General features: G+C 59.9%; 1 protein-coding gene across 4 annotated transcripts in view; it reads left to right on the forward strand.

Moving 5' to 3' along the window:
• Nucleotides 1-25,251, forward strand: part of CDH4 (cadherin 4) — a 542,734-nt gene that overhangs the window by 468,479 nt on the left and 49,004 nt on the right. For all 4 annotated transcript variants that reach the window (XR_014137503.1, XM_081795373.1, XM_081795372.1 and 1 more), the window contains exons 5-7: nt 4,231-4,386; nt 12,229-12,373; nt 22,580-22,752. Coding sequence is in view for 3 of the 4 variants with exons in the window: in XM_081795373.1 (XP_081651499.1) it covers nt 4,231-4,386; nt 12,229-12,373; nt 22,580-22,752 (474 nt within the window). In the remaining variant the exon portion in view is untranslated. The remainder of the gene's footprint in view (nt 1-4,230; nt 4,387-12,228; nt 12,374-22,579; nt 22,753-25,251) is intronic.

Genomic DNA, 25,251 nt, shown 5'->3' on the forward strand with positions numbered 1-25,251 from the left:
GGGGCCCAGAAAAGGGAGCTGAGCATGTTAGTGCTCACGCGGGAGGGAGAAGGGAGGACAGGCGGGCATTCGCGCAGACAGGACAGCAGACAGAGAAGGCCTGAGGTGACCCTGAGAAAACCAAGAAGCCCCAGCGGTCAGAGCTGGGGCCCCGCTACAGCCACGGGGGAGCTACAAATGTGTCCGGTGAAACCCTTCTCTTACCTCTGGGCTCTGCTGGGAGTCAAGGGTTTGAAAGAAAATTGCCTCTCTTGGCCGGCTGCAGCCACGGCCGCGTGTCCACCCGCCTCCTGCGTCCCGATGGTCCCGGGCCGGGCGGGGGGCGAGCGGCGGCCGCTGCACCTCAGCAGTCCCAGGAGGCAACAAAAACGAGGGTGTGTGGTCTGTTTGCTGGGAAGGTCTCCAGGCTTAATACCCGGCGAGGAGGAACACCCGGAAGGCGCCACAGAAGAATTATTTACGTCCTCGCAGAAGAACTTGGTCCTCAGAACCTGAGAGCAGCTTGCAAACGTCAGGGCAGGAGGTCCCGGGGACACCTCACAGCGGGCAAGGAAACCCTGACAGGACGCTGAGTGCAAAAGGGGAGGGGAGATCCAGCCATGTGTGCGCGTGTGCGCGTGTGTGTGCGAGCGTGCGTGGTGCGTGTGAGGAAACTATATAAGGCAGTGGAGTTCAAACCTGTCCCCGAGCTCTTCCCCTGGGGCCTCTCAAGGACCCTGTTCCTTCCCTGCCAGTCGTTACCACGCTTTTTAATTGTGGACTAAGAGGGTGTCACTTTTTCAGGTGTGTCTGATTCCCCGGGCACGCGAGCCACGTGAGGGCAGGGCAGGGTCCGCCCAGAGCAGGGCCCGGCCCACGGCACGTGAAGGTGTTGAAGTGACACGGGGCGGGAGCAGGGGACCAGCCTGAAGCTGAAGGTCCTCTCTCCTTGCTGGGGTGTCGTCCTCTCCTGGGGTGAGGCTTTCTCTGCTGAAGTCTGGACGTGATTCTCTCCGGTTCGATGCTTTGGGAATAAACCGCCGAGGTGTTTGTGATTCAAACCCACACATGGTGACTTTTCTCCGGTTTCAAGTTCATTTGAGATTAGGCAAATACCTCCTCCTTGGGGAAGATTCTGCCAGAATCCTTCATTTCATCCAGCCTTTCCTAAGGACGCGAGCTGGCCTTCCACGCACAAGTCCCTGGGTGAAAACAATCGCCCGGCACCATAAGTTATTTTAATGTAGACGTCACTTTAAACTAACCTTTTACCATCTGTTCTGTCCTTTAATAACAAATGCAAAAGAGCCTAATTCTCCGTGGCGTCGTAAAAGTGAGGTGGGTGATAGAAACGCCTGTCTGTGTTCTTTATTCATGGCCCTATCGTACGCTGGCGTGATGTTTTTCTCATTTTCCAGACACAAATCAAGGGGAAACTGCTCTCCCCTGATCTGGTGAATTCATTTGTACAGTGTTTCTTCTTAATGTGGTAAACTGTGCAGAGCATCCCCGAGCCGGCACTGAGTCCCGGGCGCGCACGCAGAGCAGCAGCTGGGGAATTAAGCAAAGGCGCCCAGTGGTCAAACTGTAATGAGACTCCTTTGCAAAAAATAAAACCTCTTTAAATATGTGGTGGGTTCTTTTCAGTGGTTTTATAATTAAATTTCCCCATGAAGGATGGGCAGTCTGGCCCAGAGAACGCGATAGAAGCGTGCCAGGCCGTCCGCTGTGCTCGCCGGCCGGCTGCCAGAGCCCCGCCTCTGGAGGACTGCCTGGCCCGAACCCAGCGACCCCTCCATCCAGCGCAGCTCGGCCGCTTCTCTGGGGCCCTCTGTGTGCTCAAGTGCCGAGCTCACCGAACTTTCTAGAACTTTCCGGGCTCCCAGAAGACAGAGCTTGTGCTTCATAAGCAGCCAGCCTGGGGCTTTCTACATTAATCACACAGTTCCCAAACGGGGTCTGATCTGCTCTAACGGGTTCCCCACACGTGGACAAACAGCGCAGGTGCAGATGGCCAGAGGGGTCTTCCTCTCTGGGACCCAGACTGGCAACTGCCGCCCCATTTCCCTGGCGAAAACTCCCTCGGGGGAGAAGAGGTGGCTCACGGCCACGGAGGGCCAGGGCCGCTGTCCTGTGAAAAGAGCCCTGGGGAAGGAGCCAGGTGGCCAGGAAGGCACCCGTCCTCTGTCCTCTGTCCTCCGTACAGACTCATCTCCCTGGACGCGGCTGCATGCTGGGCTGCTCGCACACGGCTGTCCTGGCTGAAGGACGTTACTCGGTGGGCGGTAGAGGGCCCATGATGAACACAGGGTACACACGTGTCCTGGGGCGCCCAGCGCTGTGAGGGATGAGCGGGCAGAAGGCGGCAGGCCCGGGACCCTATGTGTTCATCCCTGGAGGGAGGCAGCGGTGGCTGTGGCCAAGATGAGCACAGCAGAGCTCCGACACCCCCACGGCCCAAGGGACGGCACAGGGTGACATGCGTCCCCAGCCCTGGCCCCGGCCGTTCTTTCCGTGGCCTGGCCTGAGCCCTGCCGGGTGTGTGCTGCTCAGGGCAGAGCCAGGAGGTGGGAGATGGAAACAAAAACAGTCCTCGTAGACTGAGGGGAGGAATGGGAGTGGGGGTGGGATAGGGGTTTGGGGAGGGGAGGAGGGGAGGGCAGGGTGGGGGAGAGATATGTGGAGAGGAGAGGGGTGGGGAGAGGTATGTGGAGGGGGAAGGAGCGGGGTGTCGGGGAGGGGTTTGTGGAGGGGGGAGGGGCTGGGGAGGCGAGAGTTATGGGGTTGGAAGAGGAGTTGTGGAGGAGGGGGGAGGGTACAGGGTGGAGGACAGGAGTATTTGGTGCGGGGGGTACATTCCCAAACAACCACCCAAGAAATCTACTTAACATCTGTCGCTACCTGGTACAAAAACGACTCTTGTCGCGAGGACTTGGAGACATAGCAGCTGGCACAAGGGTGGGAGAGGACCGTTAACTACCGCCCCATCCCGTGACTGCCTTATTCTAGACCAGGAAGTGTGCACCCTGGACGCCTTCGCTCATGCCGCCCGCCCTACACCCCCACCTCTGGCAGCTACCTGCCTGTCCTCTGTGTCCATGAGCTCAGGGGTTGTTTTTTTTTCTGCATTGAATTTTATTTGCAGTCTTGCAATAAAGCCGACCCTGCTCTGTAGAACTGGAGGTTTCCATCGTGTCTGTTTCGTTATAAAATGTTGTTATGATCCCTGAGCTTTGATTTACAGGGAAAAAACTGCATTTTGTAAAGGTAAACTGGGGACCCGTGAACGATGAAGGGTTATTGGAGCACCCACCCCCAGCACCGCCTGGAATCCACATATAACTTCTGACCTTCAAAAACTTAACTACTCATAGCCTACCGTCCACCAGCAGCCTTACCAACAACATAAACAGTCCATTAACACATATTTTCTATGTTGAGTGTATTATGTGCCGTGTGCTTACAATAAAGTAAGCCAGAGAAAAGACAACGTTATTAGGAAAACCGTAGGAACAGAAAATACGTCTACAGTCCTGTACTGTATTTATCCAAAAGAATTCCCTATATAAATGGACCAGCGCAGTTCAACCCCGTGGTCGAGAGTCAACTGTATTCAAAGTTGAATTCCAATCTGTTACTTTGACCTTATCAATGATACCTTTTCAGTCTCGGGGGCTCAGAGAAACCAGTTACCTTCCAGCGGGCACCCCCGTTCCCGTCAGGTGAGCTTTTGCTTCCTCTAAATGAAAGAGTTCACAGTTCTCCGTGGAAATACTTTCACGTTCCCATGTAGGCCTGTAGCCGTTGTGACAACAGTCCTCAGTGTGAAATCTGTGTCTACCTCCCGGTTGCGGGTCCTCTCTGCCCCGACCCATCCTCACAGCCTCCCACCTTCGGGGACCGGACCCTGTTCTCTGGTGCCCCGTCAAAGGCGCAAGATATTGGGACACGGACGAACACGTAGCGGGTGTGTGTGCTGTGTCCCAGCCTTTCTCCCCTCTGGACTCTGTAGCGGCTGCTCCGTGGTCTCGTCTTTCCCCGTCACCCGCTGGGCCACCGGACGTGTGGTCGGTGGCACTCCATGACCCCCTCATCACTGGCTGCCCTTCCAGTTCCCAGAGTGGATACCTGATGTTCCCCGAGTTGGCCAAGTGCAAGCAAATCAGGGGTGGGATGAGAGGACGTTTAAGAAGCGTGGCCCCTGCCCCCCGCCGCAGGCTGACTCTCCTCTGCTTTTGCTCCTGTTTCCAGATCCGGTCCGACAAAGACAACGACATCCCCATCCGGTACAGCATCACGGGGGTGGGTGCCGACCAGCCCCCCATGGAGGTCTTCAGCATCGACTCCATGTCTGGACGCATGTATGTCACTAGGCCCATGGACCGGGAGGAGCGAGCCTCCTACCACGTGAGTACCTCGGGCCTTGGGTTCCTAACTTGGGAAGGAGAATGTCAGCCTGAGCCTGTGCTGGAATTGCCCGCAGGGCTGTGTAAAGCCCACGGCGCTGGGCACCACCCTGGGGTTTCTCATTCAGTGGGCCCGGGACGGACACGTCTGCCACATTCCCGGGGGAAGACAGGAAGGTCTGGGACCACCTTGGAAGGACCCCTGGTCTAGAAGCTCTGGATCCACGTGTGCTCCCAGGAGCTCATTAGTTCTGGTGGAGGGAGGGGACACGTGGCTGCTGGGCACCGTGGGGCCCTTTTTCTGGAGCGCCCCTGTGAGCAGTTCTATCCTGTCCAGCCCTAGAATAACACACCTGCTTCTCTGAGAGCCGGCAGCGGGTCCGGGATGAGTGCCGTGCTGGTGCCACCTCGGAGCGGGGCACGCAGAGGGGAAACGGACGTGACCACAAACGTTGCAGGGCTCGGGCTTCTGGGGGCTGTTGGCTCCTCTCCTGCTTGGCCTCCCTGACGTGGTAGCTCAGGGGAGGGACCCCGGAGCTCAGGTGAAAGCAGCAGCATCTCGTGGCCTCCACCCTAACGGCCAGTCCCCCGTCCGGACCCCCTCCTCATCTGCAAGATGCAGGTTTGCACCAGCTGGAGGCAGTGTGAGCTGGAGGCAGAGGTGAGGACCCCAGGCCCCTCACCAGGTGGGAGGATGCAGGGTTCACATGTGCGAAGCCCGGAGAACAGAGCCCCACGCACGATACGGCCGGTGTGCACGTCGTAGTCGTCATCACGATGTCTGAATGTCCAGGTCCTCGCTTGTAACTTGGAAATGAAGACCATCGTTGGAGAGCATCGCATTCTCAGCCTTTTGCCCTGATGTGGACGTAATCAGCCCAGATTTCACTTGGCTTCAGCCCCCAGTGCCGAATATGGCCAAACACCGCCGCCACTCTCTGGTTATCTGCTTGGGGCCCACTGTCCACCTCCTGGCACTAGCAGGAAGGCTCCACGTGGCAAAGAGCCATCAAGCTATCCACACCACGTCACCAGGCCTGAGAACAGAGCCTGGCCCTCAGGGGATGCACAGGAACCATTTGCAGAGAGAAGGAATTGGTGGGAGAGGTTAACTCTGTCGTTGACAATGGTGGCCTCTCCCGAGGGACCCCTGACGCCCCATGAGAAGTAGGGTGCGAGGCTGACTGGACCTGGGGAAGCCGGGTTGGGAGGTTGGTCCATCCTTCTTAGCCACGGTCTCAGACTGGCTGCCCAAGTCCCAGGTGGGTTCAGCTTCACAGAGCTAGTCGACATGGAAAAGAAGGTTCCTCTCTACTCATGGGTCTTCGCCCATGAGTAGAGACAGGTGTGGAATCAAAGTCAGGCTCCTGGCTCCAGAAATCCCCAGTTCACTAGACCCAGACATCCCTTTTCAGAGAAGCTTCCAAGAGAAACCTTGGCTCATACTTCCAGACTCTTCCCTTTGGGTATACCACTTCATCCCCCATCCATCCATCCATCCATCCATCCATCCATCCATCTTTTCATCTATCCACTGACCCATCCATCCATCCATGCATCTGTCCATCCACCCATCCACCCATCTACTCATCCATCCATCTACACACCCACTCAGCCACCCAACCATCCACTGATACATCCATCCGTCATCCATCCATCCATCCATCCATCCATCCATCCATCCGTCTTTTCATCTATCCACTGATCCATCCATCCATCCACACATCTGTCTATCCACCCATCCATCCATCTACACACCCACTCAGCCACCCAACCATCCACTGATACATCCATCCATCCATCCATCTTTCCATCTATCCACTGATCCATCCATCCACCCATCTGTCCATCCGTCCATCCATCCATGCATCCATCCACCCATCCATCCATCCACTCATCCATCCATCTACACACCCACTCAGCCACCCACCATCCACTGATCCATCCATCCATCCATCCATCCATCCATCTTTCCATCTATCCACTGATCCATCCATCCACCCATCTGTCCATCCGTCCATCCATCCATCCATCCATCCATCCATCCATCTACTCATCCATCCATCTACACACCCACTCAGCCACCCACCATCCACTGATCCATCCATCCATCCATCCATATATACATACGTTCCATCCATCCATCTATCCATCCAGGGAACAGTTCTCAAGCGCCTAGTACATGTTAGGCCTTGTGGTTGACAGTGGGCCTACAGTGATAACATGAACAAACATGGCCCCGGTCAGGGGGAGCTTATACCACTGGGATTAAAAGGCATCAAAGCCTTTTGGCCTGAAACCCCTAAGAAAGACCACGTGCCCAGATTCTTCAGCAATCAGACCACAGGTCTTGACGGAGTGGGTGTGTCCTGCCTGGAGATGCCACTGGAAATGGGCATCCGGGTGTCATCCTGACTGCCCCTCGGACGGTGGGGGCCAGGGTCAGGGAGAAGAAGCAGGTACAAGGAAAATCACTACATCTTTTCTGAGCCAGACCGGTGATTCCGTTCCCAGGGCTAGGGAATGTGGAGGGAGAAACACAGACTTGAAAACCCTGAAGCAGGTGGCCGCTGACACTCGGGCCCATTTTGCTGCTGGCGTCTAGGCAGGCCGTTTCAGGGGTGTCTTCCCCCCGGGAGGGGCTTGCAGGGGGCTTCCCCGAGGCCCTGGTAAAATAAGGCATGGTTGTTCCCACACCCAACACTCAGTGGGGGCCGGACACTGGGGATGCGCCACCCTCCTCCCTGCCCCCCTCCCTCCTCCCTTGTGGTCTGTCCACCCTCCCAGAGGCACATGCCCTTCTGAATGCGCTGTTCCAGGCATCTGTGCCCCCGAGTCTAAAGGGATGTACAGCCAGTGGCCGGGGACCAGTGAGCGTTCCCAGTGAGTGAGAAGAGAAAGCAGGGGGTTGCTGCTTGCTCGCTACGTCGCCCACCTGGTCAGGTGTCCCTCTGCCCTGCGGCCCTCGCCCCTGATTGGCCAATGACATCCAGAGCCTCGGCCGACATGGGAGAGCTTTGTCTCCAAACAGCCCCACAAAGAGGCCACGTGCTGGTGATCATGCTGACCTCCTTCAAGATTAGACAGATTGGTCTTTCATTATCACGGTTGCTTAGAGAAAGCCCCTCCCCCGGGCCTGAGGTGCCAGACCCTTCTCTTGAGGCCTGACGGTAGGGTTGGCCCCAGGCGACCCCTCTCCTGACCGTAGGGCTGGCGCCACGTGGCTCTTCAGTGTCCCCTGAAACGTCACTCCTCTCTCTGTACTGCAGCCATCGGCCGCGGTTGCTTCGTGGTTTGGGGAGGGGGAGCTCCCGGTGGGGCACCTCTCCTGCCTTCCTTGGGGCTCCAGCGACCCCTGCTGTCCCCAGTGCAGGTGTCTTCTCTGGCTGTTCCTTACGGACCGTCCAGACCGCTGAAAGAAAGCCTTTGTCATAGGCCCTGGGCCGGGCTGCCCCCCGCGGCTGCTCTGTGACCACAGCCCTGGCTGGCCTGGTGGGGAGGGGCCGCCCCGGGCAAGGTCCTGCTCAGCTCTGACGTCCAGGATGGCCACACATTCCGGGTCCCAGCGCAGAATGAAATGGGGGACCCTCATCTGGACTAAGGATTTCAAGACAGTGACGGCAGGGCGTTCAGCCACACGCGGGCCCTCCTGAGCTCGGGGCCCGTAGGCTGCGTGGTCTCAGGCCACGGAGCCCACCCCGCGTGGCCAGCCCGCAGGCTTCGGGTCCTGTCTGAGGCGGGATCGACGGCGAGGCCATTTCACGGAGACTGAGGCTTGTGAGGGGTGGGTCTCACAGCCCGTCGTTGTCTGGGCCTCCCGAGCCCTGTCAGCCCCAGGGCAAGCTGCCCCCAGAGCCCCTGCGCGTTGACTTCTGTTTCTCCCGCGGCCGAGTGTTGCCAGCACCTTAGCCCACGCACTCCCCCACGTGGACACCCCAGGCCGGGCCCTGGGACGGCGGGATCTGGGAAAGGAGGTGGACCGACGACGGCCTGGGACCTCCTCTCGAGTTCTTGGTGCACCGCTCGCTACGCGCTGGTCCTCAGCGCCAACCGACACTCGGCCAGCACGGGCGCTCACGCAGCCATGCCGCCCGAGACGCATCCCCTTCACGCGCCCGTGGGCTCCCCCACGGGCTGCACGGGCCGTCCACACACATCTGTGGCCCGACTCGAGATGGAGAGTCAGCTCCCCTCACGTGCCGACAACGCAGCTAGACCCAGAGACAGAGCAAGAGGGAGAAACAGAGACACAGAAATAGAGAGACAAGGGGGAGAGGGAGAGACGGGGGGGGGGGGGGGGCACGACCTGCCAGCAGCAGAGCCCCAGCCCCGCAGATGCAAACGTGGGCACAGCTCGTGTCTCTCTCTCAGATTCTCACCATGGCGCGGCCAGCAGGTGCAGTGGGCGGGGTTTGGGGACTGTGCCGGGGGCTGTCCGCCAAGCCCGCTCCGGAGGACGCGGGCCCCAGCGCCTGCTGACTGCACAGCCGCTCCTGGGAGAACGCACGCCGTGCGGGGAGGCTCTCCCTTGCATTTTATTTTAATTACTTTGGAAACCTTGAGCTCAAAGTGAAGACCTGCTCTTGGTGTTTCCAGTTCACTGTTTCTCCCCTGCAGTTCACACCAAAGTCAGCCCTGGAATTCTGGGCTCCCCGGGAAGGGCCCCGGGTCAGCCCTCCTGCTGCTGCCCCAGTGGCTGGTGCCACTGCCTGCGGCCACGGGGCAGGGCCCCCGGGATGGCTGCTGGGCGAGAGGAAGCAGAGATGCCCCCGAGGGCCCCTGGTCCTTTCCAAGGACACCTGCAGGCAGGCCACACCCCCTCCTCTCTGAAGCCGGCCGAGAGCAGCCGGCAACTCTGGGGGGACACCACCCACCCGTCCCCGCACACTCGGCTCGGTGTCCGGGTCTCTGGGTGACTCACTCGCCTCCAGACACTTTGCCCACATTCTCTTCCGTCCCCTGCCACGGCCCTGACGTCCCGTCTTGGGAGACGGAGAAATGATTGTTTCCCGCTCGTCATCAACTAGGAAATGTGCCCCACGGGGCTGCTCACTTCAGTCTCCTCAGACCCCATCTCACAAGTGGGCAATGTGGGCCCTTGCCCTGGGGCTCCCAGGGCCACCCCTGGCAGCCACCTCCAGCAGTGTCGGCCCTGCCCCCTGCGGGGTGACAAGTCGGCCGGAGACAACGGGACCCGGACCGGAGGGCGGCCAGATCCATTTGCCAAATTCTGGACTGAACCCTCACGTCTCACTTTTCAACTCTCTGTCCCACCGTGTGAAGCCCTCTGCCGTCCCCCCCAAGGTCAGGGTCCTGGCGGCCCTCACACCCCCATAAGGCTCCAGCACGAGCCCCTCCCGGCACTCCTACCTTACGGGGCGCCCCCCAGCGCGAGCACAAACTCGGTGGCTTCAAATAACACCCGCTTCCTGGCTCACACTCTGGAGGTCAGAAGTCGGCAGCTGTGCCCCAGGGTCTCACCAGGTGCAGGTCGAGGTGAAGCCGGCCTACAAGTGTCTGCTTCCTGCCCGTTCAGGCCGTGCCGGGCCCAGGTCCCCACTTCCTTCTGGCTGGCAGCCGGGGCCCCTCTCGCCCCCTAAAGGCCCCTGCATCCCTCGGCACGTGGCCCCCTCCGCTTTCAAGCTGTGCACGGAATCCGCCCGCTGTCTAGCGTCCGGCTCCCTTGCGGCCACCGGCCGGGGAAGCACCGTGATCCCAGAGCCACGAGGCCACCGTGTCCCGCCCAGACGGCATCCCTGCGTAGCGGTCAGCCGTGCCACAAAACGTCGCCCCGTCGGGGGGCGACCCGCCATCGCTCCCTCATCTGGGGATCCACACGCCCCATCCTCGGGCACCTTCGGCCACACCTCCCACCTGAGAGCCGGCTGATCGTCCGTGGCCACGGGTCACTGACACGAGCGTTCAAACGCACAAAACGAAGAGGGGTCGTGTTTGCTTTGCAAGATGGTTCTCCAGGAGATTCCTTCGAGGGCTCCGCACGTAAGACCCACTGCTGAGTCCCGCCACTACCGCCATCTTCCTGAGCCTCGCTTTCCCCGTCCGTAAAGTAGAGGTCGGAACCAGGTGGTCTCTCGGGTTCTTGTGAAACCCGAGGCGTGAGTGACCCGTGTGGGGCTCCTGGGGCCCTGCCCGGCCCTGAGCAGGCGCGCGTCCAGTGCCACCCCAGCGCCCACCCGCAGGCGGCCTCGGGGCCCACGTGGGGTGCTCCGCGGTCCGTGCTCCAGCCGGAGACGCAGCGCAAGCCCCGGAGAGGCAGCATGCGCCCGTCGTACCCAGCGCTCTCGTCCCGTCCCCTCTGGGGCCCGAGACCAAGCTCACAAGTTGGCGTCTCCCTGTCCCCCTCCCATGGCGAGAAGAGACACACGTCCTGCACACGACATCGCAGGAGCAGGACCTTCCCTTCACGCGAGACGAGACGCTTGGGGTTGCAGGTCGCCGAAGGCGCGGACGGCTTCCCTGTCTCCGCAGGAGGATGGGCCCCCCGAGCGGTGAGGGGGCCTTGGACACCCCGCAGAAGCTAGCAATGCGACGCACATTTGGGGGGCGGGATGGGGGGAGACCAGGAGGACCCCGGGCCTCACAGCCGGGGGCCGCTTCTGCTACAGGGCCGCACCAAAGCGGGCACCGCCACTTCCGTTGGGAGATGCCAGCGTTAACCGGAGCTCAGGATTACCTTGTCCAGAGGCTTCCTGACCCTTGACCCCGTGCGCTGCTCAGGGCCGCGTTCGAGGAGGCGGAGGGTCACCTGGCCGCCGCCCAGAGCTTCCGCAGCAGGATGGGCCGGCCGGGGGCTAACACGGCGAGGGGGCTTCACGTCCCTTAACCAGGGTGCTGGGGACTCACATCCGCCCCAGAGGCTGCGGCCACCGCCCGGCTCCTTAAACACTTCAAGGGTGAAATTCCACTCGGGGCCGTCGCGATGAACCGAGCCTCCGTGGGGCAGGTGTGGAACGCACACGGCCTCCTCCTTCCCAGAAGCTGGCGCAGGGCCCCAAGGAGGCCGTGGAGAGGATCGTGTGCCCCCCGCCCAGCTCGGGGACACCCCCCCACACTCCAACAGGCTTCCAGCACGGCTCTTCTCGTGCCCTTGGCCTGGAGCTGTCCTGTTGCAAAGGTGTTGGGGTCCGACGTGTCCAGCTTGCAGGGTGATGCAGTTTCCACAGAGACACGTGTGACACTCACAGCCTTGGTGAAGAGAGACCTTGGGCAGACCCGGTTCTCCCCCACATCCCAGGCCCCACACGGCCCCTCTCCGGCCCCCTCGGCTGGCCTCAGCCACTCTGGGACCCCCATGGGGACCTCCACCCTTGCTCTCCTCTCCATCTCCTTCGTCAGGCCTCAGCTCCAACGTCACCTCCTCTGGGAGGCCTGCCCGGCCTCCTCCCAACCCCAGCCGGCTGCTACCATACAGCCAAGTTACCTGTCTTCTCTTCCTTCTTGACGTCCCTCTCCCTTCCAGATGAGAAGCCCCGGGGCTGGGCCACGTCCGTTCCACTGGGCAATAATCTCAGGTCCAGCCAGTGCCTGGTGCACAGAGGCCCGTGACAGATACTGGTTGAGTGAATAAATTAATGAGTGAACGGTGAATGAATGAATGAACTCATCCAAAAACTAAGGGTTGCTGACAACCCTTCCCCGTTTCCACGGAGGCGAGAGCCGAGGCTCAGAGAAGTTTCATGACGCGTCCCAATCTCACACCCCTGCCAAGACCCTCCCTTGAGGGGCCCAGGCCCTCACATCACCCCCAGCCTGCTGCCGAGGGCCCGCGGGAACCTGCTCCCGGCCGTTCCCCACGGCTGACGGTGTCTGTGTTGCTTTCCAGCTCAGAGCCCACGCCGTGGACATGAACGGCAACAAGGTGGAGAACCCCATCGACCTGTACATCTACGTCATCGACATGAATGACAACCGTCCCGAGTTCGTCAACCAGGTCTACAACGGCTCTGTGGACGAAGGCTCCAAGCCAGGTGAGCCCCCAGCCCCTGATGACCGGCGGGCCAGCAAGAGCCGGTGGGCAAGGAGGCCCCGCGCTCCGGGGAGGCCGTCCGGCGCCCACGGGACCCTTCTGCTGATGCGTTCGTTTACCACCTCCTGCGTGTCCCACAGTGCGTCTGGGAGCGGTCCAGAGAGGGGTGCAGACAAGACAGGCTACCACAGGTGAATATGGCCACTGCACCGATGATAAGGCTAGGAAGGAAGCCGTGGGGCGCTGAGAGTCCTGGAGGTGGCTGCAGATCAGGGAGGGCCCCTCTGTGGAGGTGACTTACAGGCTGAGAGCTGAAGCAGGAGCAGGAGCCGCCTGGACAGGAGGTCTGCGGTCTGTGTGTGGGCAAAGGGGGCCTGGGGAGGGAAAAGGCACGGGCAAAGGTCCCGGGGCAGGAGGCGAGCTCAGAGAGGAGACCTGCCATTCGAGGTCTCCCACACCACACTTTGCATTTTATTCCAAGCCCCCCGGGAAACCCACGAGAAGGCCAGACGCCCCCAGCCCCGAGAGGTGAGCCTGCGTGCCCGAGGCCCAGCACCCCTCAGAGTTGACCCAAGAGCCAGTCTTCCCACAGACTTCAGTTTGGCGTAAATGATGTTGACTTCATCCTGGGCCGGGCCCCTGGCGAAGCACGTGATATGTCTCTGGATCCGCATCCCCCAGGAAGCGGGCGCCCTCCCGCTCCCCTTTAGCAAAGACACGGCTCAGGGTCCGAGGAGGTGAAGCGAGCAGCCCTCCTGAGCGTAGCGGGCCGGAATCCCCAGCCGACTCCGGAACCTTGCCCGGGGACCAGCGGCATCGCTGGGAACACGCTGGCAATGCAGAACCTCTCAGCGCGCACCCCTGATTCAGGCTCTGGAGGTGGGGCCTGGAGTCCGGGCACGATGCCCCGCCCCCCGGTGGTTTGTGCGCAGGCCCAAGTTTGAGAGGCGGGGCCCTGAACCGCTGCCTCCTCCGAGGATGGAGTGTCGTCCCCGGGACACCTGCCTGCGGGGTCGGGGCGGGTGGAGCTGAGCCCGGAGTAGCCACGAAAACACAGGACGCCCCGCTGCATGTGAGGGTAGCCATTGTCACGCGTGCGCCCCACGCAACGTCGGAACATGCTTCCAGGGCCAGAGGCCGCCTTGCCCATCTGAACTTCAGCGTGACTGGCGTCTGTAAGTTAGTGGGCGACGCCCCGTCCCGGGAGGGCTTCCGGGGCCCCTGGCCCTGGGCAAGCGGAAGCCCGGGCACAAGGAGCCCGGAGCAGAGGCGGCCTCCCGGGAGGGGCCGGTGGCATGCCACCACGGGGCGGCGAGGGCGAGCATTTATCATCCCTTCCCCGCCCGAGGACATTGTCGTAGCTCCGTGTCCCGGGGCTGCTGTTTCCACAAGGCGAATGCCATTTTCGATTGATTGTCTCAGAACCTCAAGACGCAGGCCAGCCTGGTGTCAGTGAAGGGGACGGGGTGTGACGTCATTTCTGCCGGCACCCGGGGCGGCTCCTCCCCTGGAGAGGCAGGGGAAGGCGGCCGACGGGCACATCAGCTCCAAGCAGCCAGAGAGACTGGACGGAAGCCGCCAGCCGCCAGCTCCTTATGCAGCCGGAGGCAGGGGACTGGGTGCCGGGCTTGGGGGGCTTCCTCGTTACCACAGACACGGTGGGCCTCTCGCCCCAAGACCCAGAACGCTCTGTAAAGGCGCCTGGATATCACAGCTCAAACCTCCCGTGCCATCTTTTAAATCGATACAGACAGTCTCTTCCCAAACGTGTGACCGGCTTTACTCATTAGGGTAACAAACGAGCAATAACCCTTTAAGCCTGGAGACTGGAGCAGCCCCTCCATCAGCCCAGCCCCACGGGGCCACGTGGCGTGCCCAGCGTGGCCGGGAAGACCGGAGGCCGGTGTGGATCCCAAGACTGGTCCTCTTTGGCCACTCCCGTGCCTCTCAGTCTGTCTACACGAGGTGTTGACTGGCTTTCAGAGTCCCTGGGGGACCCAGCGTCTGTCCCTGACCCCAGAACAGCCCTCAGAGGGGAATGGGGACACCGCGTCCCAGAGCGAAGCCCGGGACGGAGCGGTGCCGCGATGCGAAGGACCAGCTTGACGCCCTCACGCGCCTGGTCAAGGGCAGGCTGACACCAAACAAAGCTGTGGCATCGCCGAGGCGGGCGGAACTTGGAAACGGCCTCTGCGATGCCTCCCCTTACGTCAGGGAATCACGGTGACAGGCAGGTTTCCCACGGTGCCTTTGTGGGGTAGGGAAAACCACCACCGGAAATTAGTCACGATTCTCTGCCGTGATGGGCTAATGAGGGGCTTCAGGTGTACGTGCCAGGGAAAACAAACGGAAGGATGTATGAAATATTGACTCAGCTAGGTAAAAACCTTTTAAGGTTTGGGTAGTTCACTTGGGGACGTTAGCAAGCTGACTCCGGACCAGGGTCCCAGCCGGGCCCCACGTTCACCCCGCGTTCTTTCCCCAGCCCCGGCGCCCCCTCGATTCATGAAATGCTCCCTGGAATCGCTGGGTCAGACAGGCTGGGAGGGCGTGGAGGTCTTGGGATGGCCCGTCCTGCAGGCTGGAGCAGCGCTTATCGTGGTTTGGGGTCGAGAGGGTCCTCTGCTCTGATCACAGCTGTTAGATCTCTGGGTATCCAAAGCCCACCTCAGAGGCCCCCCTGGAAAAGGGGATTCGCCGGCTCATCTAACTGCAGAGTCCAGAGACGGGCAGCAGCCTCAGATGCCGAGGTACTGTGTCCAGAGTGGGACCGGCCAGAGCCCTGCTGGCCACTGTCCGACTGTCCCCTCCCCGGTGCTCGCTCGCTCCCAGGGAGGCTCTCTCTTCCTGTGGACAAGCCACCCCAGCAGCTGCAGGCGTCTCTGAGCTTCGGGCGGCCCCGGGAGAGGGAGTCCAGCAGGAGCCCCAGCAGATCCCCATGCCCTGGCTGGGGTCGTGTGCCGGGCCTGAGGCAGCCCCCGCGGCCAGGGCGTGCACTGAGAGCGTGTTGCAGGCACAGACAGGGTCTGGTTCTCGAGCCCTCAAGTCATAGAGTCTGAGCAGGTGGCGGGCGTGAATCCCCGAAGGAAAAGCAGATGGTTTACGCAGCTGTAAGGATACAGAGACACCCCACAAACCCTCCAGCCGTCTCCCCCAGGGGAACGGTTCACAGAACTGTCGTGCAAGATCACTCCAGGATGTTGACGCTTGTGCAGTGCACGGACCTCACGCACATGTCCGCAGGCTAATGTGTGCGTGTTTCCGTGCAGCTCTCCAAGACCTCCCCACAACAGCCCTACGGGACAGGCACTTTCGTTTTCCCCACTTTTGAGATGAGGTGAATAAGGACACACAGCTAGTGCGGGCAGAGGCAAGATTTAAACCCAGGCAGTCTGACTCCTGAGCCACAGTGCTAACCATTGTACAAACTGCTTCCCCTCCCCAGGTCTCTGTCAGGAACGCATTTGGCCACAAGTCACAGAAAACCCAGCTTGGACCAGTGGGGGTTTGGGGGAGAGCTTGAACCCATCCGTGCACACGGTATTTGCCTCCGCTTCTTGTTTCTTGCCACGTGGTCACAAAATGGCTGCCATGCCTCTAAGCATCACATCCACTATCAGGCAAAAAGACGAGAAAGAAACAGAAGGGCAGAATGTAGCGTGGGCAGTTTCCCCACCCACCCCCCCTACCCCACCACCCCCTGCTGAAAACACATGTTGTACATGAGAGCGCCTTTCTCCAGGATAGGAAAATATAAACCCCACCCTCAAGGTGTCCATTGTCCAGCTGAGGAACCCCGAAATCTATATGCTACGTACGTGCTAATGAGTGGTACGAGATGCTCACCTGGGCCGAGGCCTTCGGGAAAAGGAAGCATTTTCCTCCCTCGGGGCCTTTGCACCTGCTGTGCCCTCAGCCTGGGTATCCTGCCCCCAGTCGCTGTGACACTGGCCCCTTTTCCTCCCTCAGCTCACATGGCGCCTCTTCAGCCCACGTGAGGGGGCTTGTCTGCCCCCCTGCTTTCCAGTAATACTCCATTACTCATGGAGTTACTTAGTTTGTTGCTAGCTTACAGCGCTGGGCAGAGATCCTGTCTGTTCTCTTCACCGCTGTGCACCCAGGTGAGGGCGGGACTCCGTGAACCCCAGCCCCAGCCCGACAGCCCCCCTACCCGGGAGCCCTGGAGGCTAACCAGGGCTCAGGACACGCCCGGGGCCTCCTTCCTGGAGCTCGGAGCTGCTCGGCTGACAGTTCTGTGAGGCAGGCTTCGAGACCCTCACAAGAAAAGATGCCTCCGCGGTGATTATCTTTTAACTAAAAAAGGCTTTAATTGGAATTCCTGATTTCCCTAACCCCTCGTAACTGTGTGAAGGCCTATATTATAAATTTTGAAATTAATGTCGCCTTAAAATATTAAATAGCAGAGAAATCTATATGCTGCCAATGAAGTCAAAGAAACCCTCATCTTGATAACGCAGAGTTTTTGCTTAAATAGATTATTCTATTAGTGGCCCGTTTATTTATTTATTTTATTTCTGTGCTGGCGGAGGGCTCCCTGAGATTAATGCCATGGACTAATGCACAGATGGTACCAGATACTTGAAAGTCATCTGAATATTAAGAATTTAAATCTTTAGCCTCAGTGATTTGAGCAGAAAGCCAATTATGGGGCTGAATTAGTTTTCAAATTAAACTTCAATTTAAGGCTTGTGAAATTAATCCTTTAAGGCGGACAGCCGCGTTTGTACACGAATTTCTTGCAAGAACCGACCCTCTGCTTTCTCCCCTTTCCCTGCCGGTGCGATCAGTAAGAGATGCTCCCCACCCCGGCAGCAGGCAGCGGCCCCGCGTAGATGAAAATATAATCCCGTTGTTCTGTTTCATTCGCCAAGAAAAATGGAAGCCTTTCTACTGGGGAGAGAGGCCCAAGGAGGCGCCCAGAAAATCCTGGAAGGATGTTTCGTTTCTCATCCTCTGGGCCCCAGGAACAAGGACGCACCGTCTCCCCGTGTTACCATAGATGCTGCTGGTGTAAGCGCTTCCTTAGCGGAGGGCATGCCCGGGGCCGTGGCCTGTCCTTGGGGTAGCTGGGGCTCGTGGTTGTGCGTGGACTCAGGCCCGCCCGGCTGGAGGCCAGCAGCCACAGCCTCCAGACGCATGGGGACGGCCCTGCTCACACCCCAGGCACGGCGCATGCCCTCAGGACCCCACGAGGGATGTCCAGCTTCCAGAAGAGGACCCCCAGGCTCCAAGAGGCTCAGTGAGGTTCAGAACCAGGCCCCGGGAGCGGCAGGGCCGGGGTCTGATCCGGATGGAGTACAGTCTGACCCTGAGCCCAACTTGGCCCGAGGCCACAGGCGTTTGGTTGGAAAGGTCTCTCTTCTAGTGCCTTGTTACCCAGGGGTCAGCCCGACTACCTGGCTTAACTGCCCGCCTCAGCCCCAGCCCAGTCCCTGCACCGGATGGAATGGTGTCCCCCCAAACCGGGGTCACCCCGGAAGCTCGGAATGTGGCCTTATTGGGAAACACGATCTTTGCAGACATAATTCATTAGGATGCGTCCTGATCCACTGGGGCTGGAGTCCCTTGTAAGAAGGGGAGATTAGGACTGAGGCACAGAGGAGGAGGCCACGTGACGGCAGGCCAGAGCTTGGAGCCAAGCAACGCCAAGGGTGGCTGGCGGCCCCCAGAGCCGGCAGAGGCAGGAAGGACCCCCTCCGCTCCCAGCACCTTCAGAGGGGGCACCGCCCTGCCGACACTTTGTTTTTGCACTTCTGGGGGATAATAAAGTTCTCTTGCTTCAAACCGTCCAGTTTGCCGGAGCACCGTCTCAGCCCCCCACCCCCCAGCACCTTGTCTGTGCCCGAGGAAAGGCCTCGAGCTGCCTGGCGGAGGTTTGCCAGACCACCCACCTTGCCAGAGGCTTGCAGGAAGGAGTGAGGTCATGGCCACTAGCCACTGCCTGTCGGGCTCACCCCTCCAAACCCCAGGACAGAAGGACACGGAGGAGGCCACAGGCCACAGCGTTCACTGCAGGCCTCGGGGAAAGAAAGCCGAGACCAAGGCAGGAGGCAGGGTTTGGAAGGAGAAGCCCTCGTGTGTCGGGAGTAGACGGTGGCACAGGGACCCAGCAGGTCAGAGCCTGCCCCCGGGTCAGCAGAGTCCCGGTGCCCACCGGGTGGGCAAGCTCACCTGGGGTGGAGAACACGCCCAGACAGGGAGGGAGGCCGCCTCCCCCAGAGGGCCCTCCAAGCTGTCGAAAAGGGTTTCCTCCTGCCTCTTCCCACCTCCTGGACCCTGCTCAGCTCCGCGGCCCCCGTCTCCTCTGTTCCCCAGCGACCCTGCCCCTTTCCAACCTTTGACAGGGTTCTCCGGTGACGCACCTGTCACCTGACTGTGCGGTGGTGACCACAGACCCAGCAGATTTTCAGAATCTCTCTTTTTTGAGAGAAACCAAATTGTGATTTAGGTTTAAAAAAAAAGAAGTCCCATATTCTGTTTCTCGGCTGAGTATTTCTTTTTCTGTTTTGCTTTTTTTAGTAACATTTTATTTTCTGATAATCAACTCTTTGAAGGAAACTGGGAAGATACGGAGAAACTCAGGAAGCAAAAATCAAATTACACGTGCGGTCCCGCACTCAGAGATTGCTGTCGAGAGCATTTGACATACGCCCTCTGGCCTTCCCTCCTTTGCGTAAACACGAGATTTTAAAGACCGGGGTCGTACTGAACAGTTGAGAAACCTCATTCTTCTCCAGGGAGCCGTACGTGTATCATAAAAATTTCAGATATCATTAAATATTCTTCTACAACATTTTAATGGCTCTGAGCTAGTCCATCGTAGGAATGTTATTATAAGAACATCATGATTTATTTAACCAGCACCCCGCTGTCCTACAGCTAATATCATTTACGTATCGATTACGCTCTTTGCTTGTCTGCACCACTGGACGTGAGCTTCACGGGTCAGGGGTCTTTCCACTTGGACTTTTACTGGAGATCGCTGTAGAGCCACGTGCAACGTGCACCTAAGAGAGCGTCCGCGTGTCCCTGATGGGACTGCGGGCCTGGGGATGGGGGGGGGGGGGGGTGTCCGGTGTCACTGGGGACACACCCTGGTCAGCCCTGAGTCAGAAGCAGGGGGACTTAAACGGGGAAGCTGTCAGGTATTGATCAAGTCCCGGCCGTTCTGGGCTCTTTGCTGCTGGGCTCATGTGTGGCTTCCTGGATTGTCACCAGAGATAGAGGGTCTCACCTCCTCCAAGCTGACCTGTAGAGAGCTGTGCTTGCAGGGCTGGTCCCTGCAGGTGGCGGGTCATGTCCCCCACACCCCGCTGGTCCCTGCGGGTGGCGGGTTAGAGCTCTATTTTCGTGTCTGGTCGGCTGGCATATGCTTGTGTGTTCAGTCTCACAGAACCTCAGCACAATATCACAGCCAGGACTTGGGGGTCCATACAGTCAAGGTATGGAACACTGCATCCCTACGAGGGTCCTCATGTGGGGGATTTGATAGTCACACCCACCCCTGTGCATCAGGGATTTTGTCCCGTTTTGCTCACTAACATGCAATGCCAAAACGGTGCTTGGCACGTAGTGGGTGTTTGGTAAGTCTTTGTCGAGGATTTTCACACTTGGCCATCAGGAGCCATGTCCGCACGGACAGCCGAGGGCACAGATCAATCATCTCTTGTACATCTATGATTTTTCCCTTGGAACAAATTCCTACCAGTGGATTTCTTGACTGGACACATTTTAAAGGCATTTGGATACATACAGACAGTGGAACTGCCTCCGGAAGCTGAGGCTGGAAGCTGAGGCGAGGCCGTCTGCTCCCTGGAGAGAAGGGGACGCAGGAGTCCCAGGTCCTCTATATATCACTGCTATTCTGTATCATCGTTATATTTTTTTTATGTTTACTTATTTTTGGAAGAGAGAGAGAGAGAGGGAGACACAGAATCCAAAACAGGCTCCAGGCTCGGAGCTGTTGGCACAGAGCCCAAGGCGGGGCTCAAACTCACAAACCGTGAGATCCTGAGCTGAAGTCGGACGCTTAACCCACTGAGCCACCCAGGCGTCCCTGTATCATCGTTATTTTTAAATAGTGTTTGCCTTTTTGGTATGTGAAAAATGCCTTCCTTTCATTTCTTTAATCAGTAATAAAGTTGCTTTAAAAAAAAAAAAAGGAAGGGCAGAAAGGCTCTCGGTGGTGAAGATGTGAAATTCAGGCTCCTTGACCTGACACGCTAAGCCAGGTGTAGGCAGTTGTGTCGGGGACTGGGTCACGGGTGTGCTTTTCCTACCTTGAACCATCTGATCTCTTCCAGAGAACATGCACTGGTTACCGGATGGGCTTTCCTTCTGCAATCAGAGAAGAATTGTCAGAAGCAGATCATCTGTTTAAAGAGCAGGCTCCTGCGTTTAGCAAACATGCGGCTGCTGAATTAACACAGTGTTATAACGAGCCCAAACTAAAGGGCAGCTCTTGCTACTGACAAGCCAGACCGGGTGCTCCACACCCAGCGGCTGCCGGGGCACAGCCAGAGGGCACGGACTGACCGGGCGGGTCCCAGACAGCGAGAGCCTTAGCAGCATCCGGCCCGCACACACTCTGCCTCCAGAACTCTCTCTCACGAGGCACCAAATTTGACTCTGAGCCTGGGATTTTAAAGGTTTGGGAACGCCTTGGTCCCTGAAACTGATTCCCCGGGTCACCAGTCAGGGGCCGTGTTGGGAGCGGGGACCTCGTCAAGGAGCTCATGAGGAAACGGAGGCCCGGCTGACGGGGCTTCTGGGTGTAGAGCCCCTCTCTCCTTGCCCTTCCCCCCCTCCTCCTTGCCCTTCCTCAGGCCTGGAGGCCTAGCTGCACAGCTTGAAACCCCAAGCCCGGTTCAGCCCCAGCTTAAGACAACAACCCCCAAGAAAGGATCCTGTCAAAGAAGGTGCCCACACTCCCTGCACCCCTGCAGGGCCCTGGACAGCACGCTGTTCCCAACCTGGGAGCGAGGAACTGAAGTCAACACGTGCAGCTCAGGACAGGGGCCACCGGGCCCAGGGCTCCAGTGGCAGGCACGAGGCTGGGGGTGGTGCTACTCAGAACTCAGCTGCACGTGACACAGACTCAAACTGAAATGGCACAAGAATGGAAATGCATGCGCTCAGTGACACGAGAGTACTTCTAGTCAGGTCTTGCTATGAACCTAAAACTACTGTTCCTTAACGTCTTGATGTCTAAAAAGTCTTTGGGTGATAGGTTCAGGTGCAGCTTGATCCAGGGGCTTCCTAGGGAGGAGTTGTCACCCGAGATGGCCCTGGCCTTCTGTGGCCACAAAGTGCCCATAGCCCCCAACCTCACTCACTGAGCCAGCAGCTCCAGGGTCAGGGACAACTTTTGGTTTCCCCGAAACCCCAGCAAAGGAAACTATTGCCTTTGGCTCTGATGGGTAAGGTGCCCACGGCTGAACCCATCACAGTGGCCAGGGGGCGGGATGCGCGGATCCAACCCGGGGAGGGTGGACACCAAAAGGACCTGCAGTCACGAGGCAGGGTCGGGCCACCCCCCGCCAGCACTGAGACGCGGGGCCGCGGGGGCGGCTCCCCAACCGCTTGGATCCGAAACGCAGACAGCCGCGTGTCCCGCAGGAACCCCTGCACGTACACCCCACCTCCACCCCCGTGTGCACAGCCCCCTGCGGGGTCTCCCCTCGGCTCGCTTTCCCTGCGCCCCACAAGCGCTTTTCCGTGCCTTCCGCAGACCGCCCAGACCCCGTTCCTTCTCTATGTGCCGCAGGTCCCCGCCGCGCCCCCGTCCCCGCCACTCTGCGCCCCCACGTCCCGCTGCACCGCGCCCCGCGCCCCTGCGGAGGCTGAGAGCCGAGCGGGCGGAGGGCGCTGGGCTCCGAGCATGAGAAGCGTGGTCTCTGGGCCCCGGCCCTCCCGCAGCTGAGAAAGAAGGAAGGGCTGAGCCCCGAGCTCGAGCAGAAGTCCTGCAGAGGGTCTCTGTGCGGAAGTGCGGGAGCAGGTTTCCTTCTAGCACCATCTCCCGAGATTGGCCGGCGTCCGGCACGTGGCGGGGGCGGGGGGGATGGGCGGCTCCGGAGGCCTCCGCGCGGATCTGCGATCGGCTGGTGATGTCTGCCCTGGGTGTGTGCGAGGGCGCAGCCGCACGTGTCGCCAGCAATTTCCACCTGAGATGCTTTCTCTGTCGCAGGCACCTACGTGATGACGGTCACGGCCAATGACGCTGACGACAGCACCACGGCCAACGGGATGGTGCGGTACCGGATCGTGACCCAGACCCCACAAAGCCCATCCCAGAACATGTTCACCATCAACAGCGAGACGGGGGACATTGTGACGGTGGCAGCTGGCCTGGACCGAGAGGTGAGGTGGGCGTCGTGGGGCCGGGGAGCCCGTGTGGGAGAGGCCGCCCAGGCCCAGGTCGTGTCCCCAGAAGACTCATCTCCTACTGCGCCTGGTGGGGGGGTGGGAGGACCGGGGTCTCCACAAAGCAGTTCCAGTAGATCGCGGAGCTGGTCCCACGTGCGGTTTCCAGAACAGGCCCAGCTGGATGTGTGGGGCCGAGGGGCCCAGGCTCCGAAAAGCGGGGCGAACCTCTGTGGGTCTCAGGATGCCGCACAGCGGGTCCCCGGGTCTGGGGACTGGCACGTACACACCTGGAACTCCCTCCCGCGTCTGACCCTGGCGTCCAGGTGGCAGGCCATCCGCCGTACCCCGCGATGAAGTGAGGCACACAGAGGGGGCGGCAGCCTTCGTGCAGGCCAGGCACAATCAGAGCCGATGCTGGGTACTTCTCACCTTCCCCGTCCCTCCCGGGACCCCGCGAGGCTGGCACCTGGGTTACACCCAGACTCCCTCACCCCATTGTGTGGACCCCACCCAGGGCCGGACCCCGGATGGAGGCCACCTCAGGACAGGGTGGGAAAAGGAGCCTCTGCTGCTGCCGCCGGAGAGGCATTTTCCCACCACACTCGGGTGCGTCTGCAGGCGCTGGGCCGCACGTTCCCGTGTGGACAGACGGCACTGCCCCAGTCACCTGGCTCTGGGGCCCCTGGCAGATTCGGCAGCTGCTCCTGGCTGAAAGTCCCCAGGTGGCAGCCGCGGGTACTCCAAGCTTCTCGGAGGAGCGTCACCTGCTTGTCCCGCCTCTGGGCTCGATGACAACCTCCTGTTCGCTCTGTGACCACAGGCCGGCATGCCCTCTAAAGGATACGTGACTCAGTTTATCCTCTAAAGCATTCGGCTCCCAGGACTGGGAGGAGACCCTGGCTGAGCTCAGAGCAAACAGGGCTGTGCTCCTCAGTCCTGGCTCGCTGCCTGTAGCAACGGCTTCCTGGCCACATCCATCTCGGTGGCCAACGGCTCCCCCTCCCCGGAAGTGTCACGGGCCTGTTCTCTGGGTCCGGGGGACCTCATCTGGAACTGGGACAGTGAGCCGGGGCCCTGCCAAGTGTCAATTTTCAGGGCCAAGCTTCTCCCAGCAGGTTCTCCCGTCCCAGACTGACCCCTGCAGGTTTGGAGAGGGGACACCTAACACCTAGAGTATAGACCTCCTCCCGACAAAGCTACCAGAACCTGTCCAGCCGGGCCGCCCCACCTGCGCCTTCCTAATCAGTGAACGCCAGGTTGTAGCATGGAAAGCGCCCCCCGCCTCCCGGGAAGGCATGAGGCGCTTTCCTTGGAATTCCTAACTCGTAGTGGGGTTGCGGGACTGGGGCGGAGAGGTCACGCGAGAGGTCATTTGTGCAACATCAGGGCTCAGCAGGACGCAGGGTGGCCCTCGCAGCCGCATGGCCGTGAGCGTGTTAGCGGATAGCCCTGAGCGCCAGCCACAGTGCCCTCCCTCTGAGACACGGACACAGTGACGCCAGCCTGGTGGGCAGGGAGGGGAGGCGCGGGCCGTGGCGGCAGGACGAGAACTGGCAGGGAGACTCGTGGGGCTGCAGAGGCACGGGTTCAGAGTTTTCTTGTCCCGGCGTCAGCGGAGATGTGTGCACTGGGGGACCCGTCAAGACCCCACCACCCTCCCAGGGACCAAGACAGGCGCCGGCTCCGTCCACACCAGGCCCTGGAGTCAGGGACCGGGGGGAGGGACTGCTCCCCGGCCCCCAGGAGGCTGCTGTCATTAGCAGGGGAGGTGGAGCCTCAGGCTGTGACAGTGGTTCCCGATGGGAAGGCCATTGGAGAGATTCACACCGTCTTTTCCTTTCTTGTGTAGCAGATTTGGACAGAGGTGCTGGGTGAGGCACAGGGGATGGAGAGCTCATTAGGCCTGTCCCCAAAGGTGTGCGGGGGGGGGGGGGGGTGCGGAGTGGGGGACTAAATAAATGAGTATGCTGCAGGGGGGTGCCGGGGATCGCATGCACAAAGTATCTTGTATGGATGAGGTGCTCTCACAATGGAGAAATCCAGGGAGGCTTCTCAGAGGAGGTGACCTTGCTCGGACCCTGGGGTCTGGTAGAACCGATCACATTTTCTGCTCTCTGGGACAAATGACCAGCACTCACTTCTCCTGAATGCTACGCATCACACAGCTAACTTGCCTCAAGAAATCATAGATCCCACTAGGCACGTTCCTTCATTCGGTCAAAAACTTTGAGTACCTCGTATGTGCTAAAAACTATCAGAGACGCTGGGGAGACAGCCGTGACCAGGGCAGGCGGCCTCCCAGCACGTGTGGGGCTCGCTTTGCGGGAAGGAGAAGCCGGCCAGGAAGAAATCACCAAGTGAACAAATACGTCCGGGAAGCGGCACGGGTTATAGAGGGAGAACCCCATGTGCCTCCGCCGAGGGCAGGAAGCCCCCCCAGGGCCTGCCCCATCGCCGCCTCCGGGAAGGGCATCGGAGGAGTCTCCCAGGGAT

The sequence above is a fragment of the Panthera onca genome, chromosome A3, assembly GCF_046562875.1.
Source record: "Panthera onca isolate mPanOnc1 chromosome A3, mPanOnc1 haplotype 2, whole genome shotgun sequence".
NCBI classification, from domain to species: Eukaryota; Metazoa; Chordata; class Mammalia; order Carnivora; family Felidae; genus Panthera; species Panthera onca.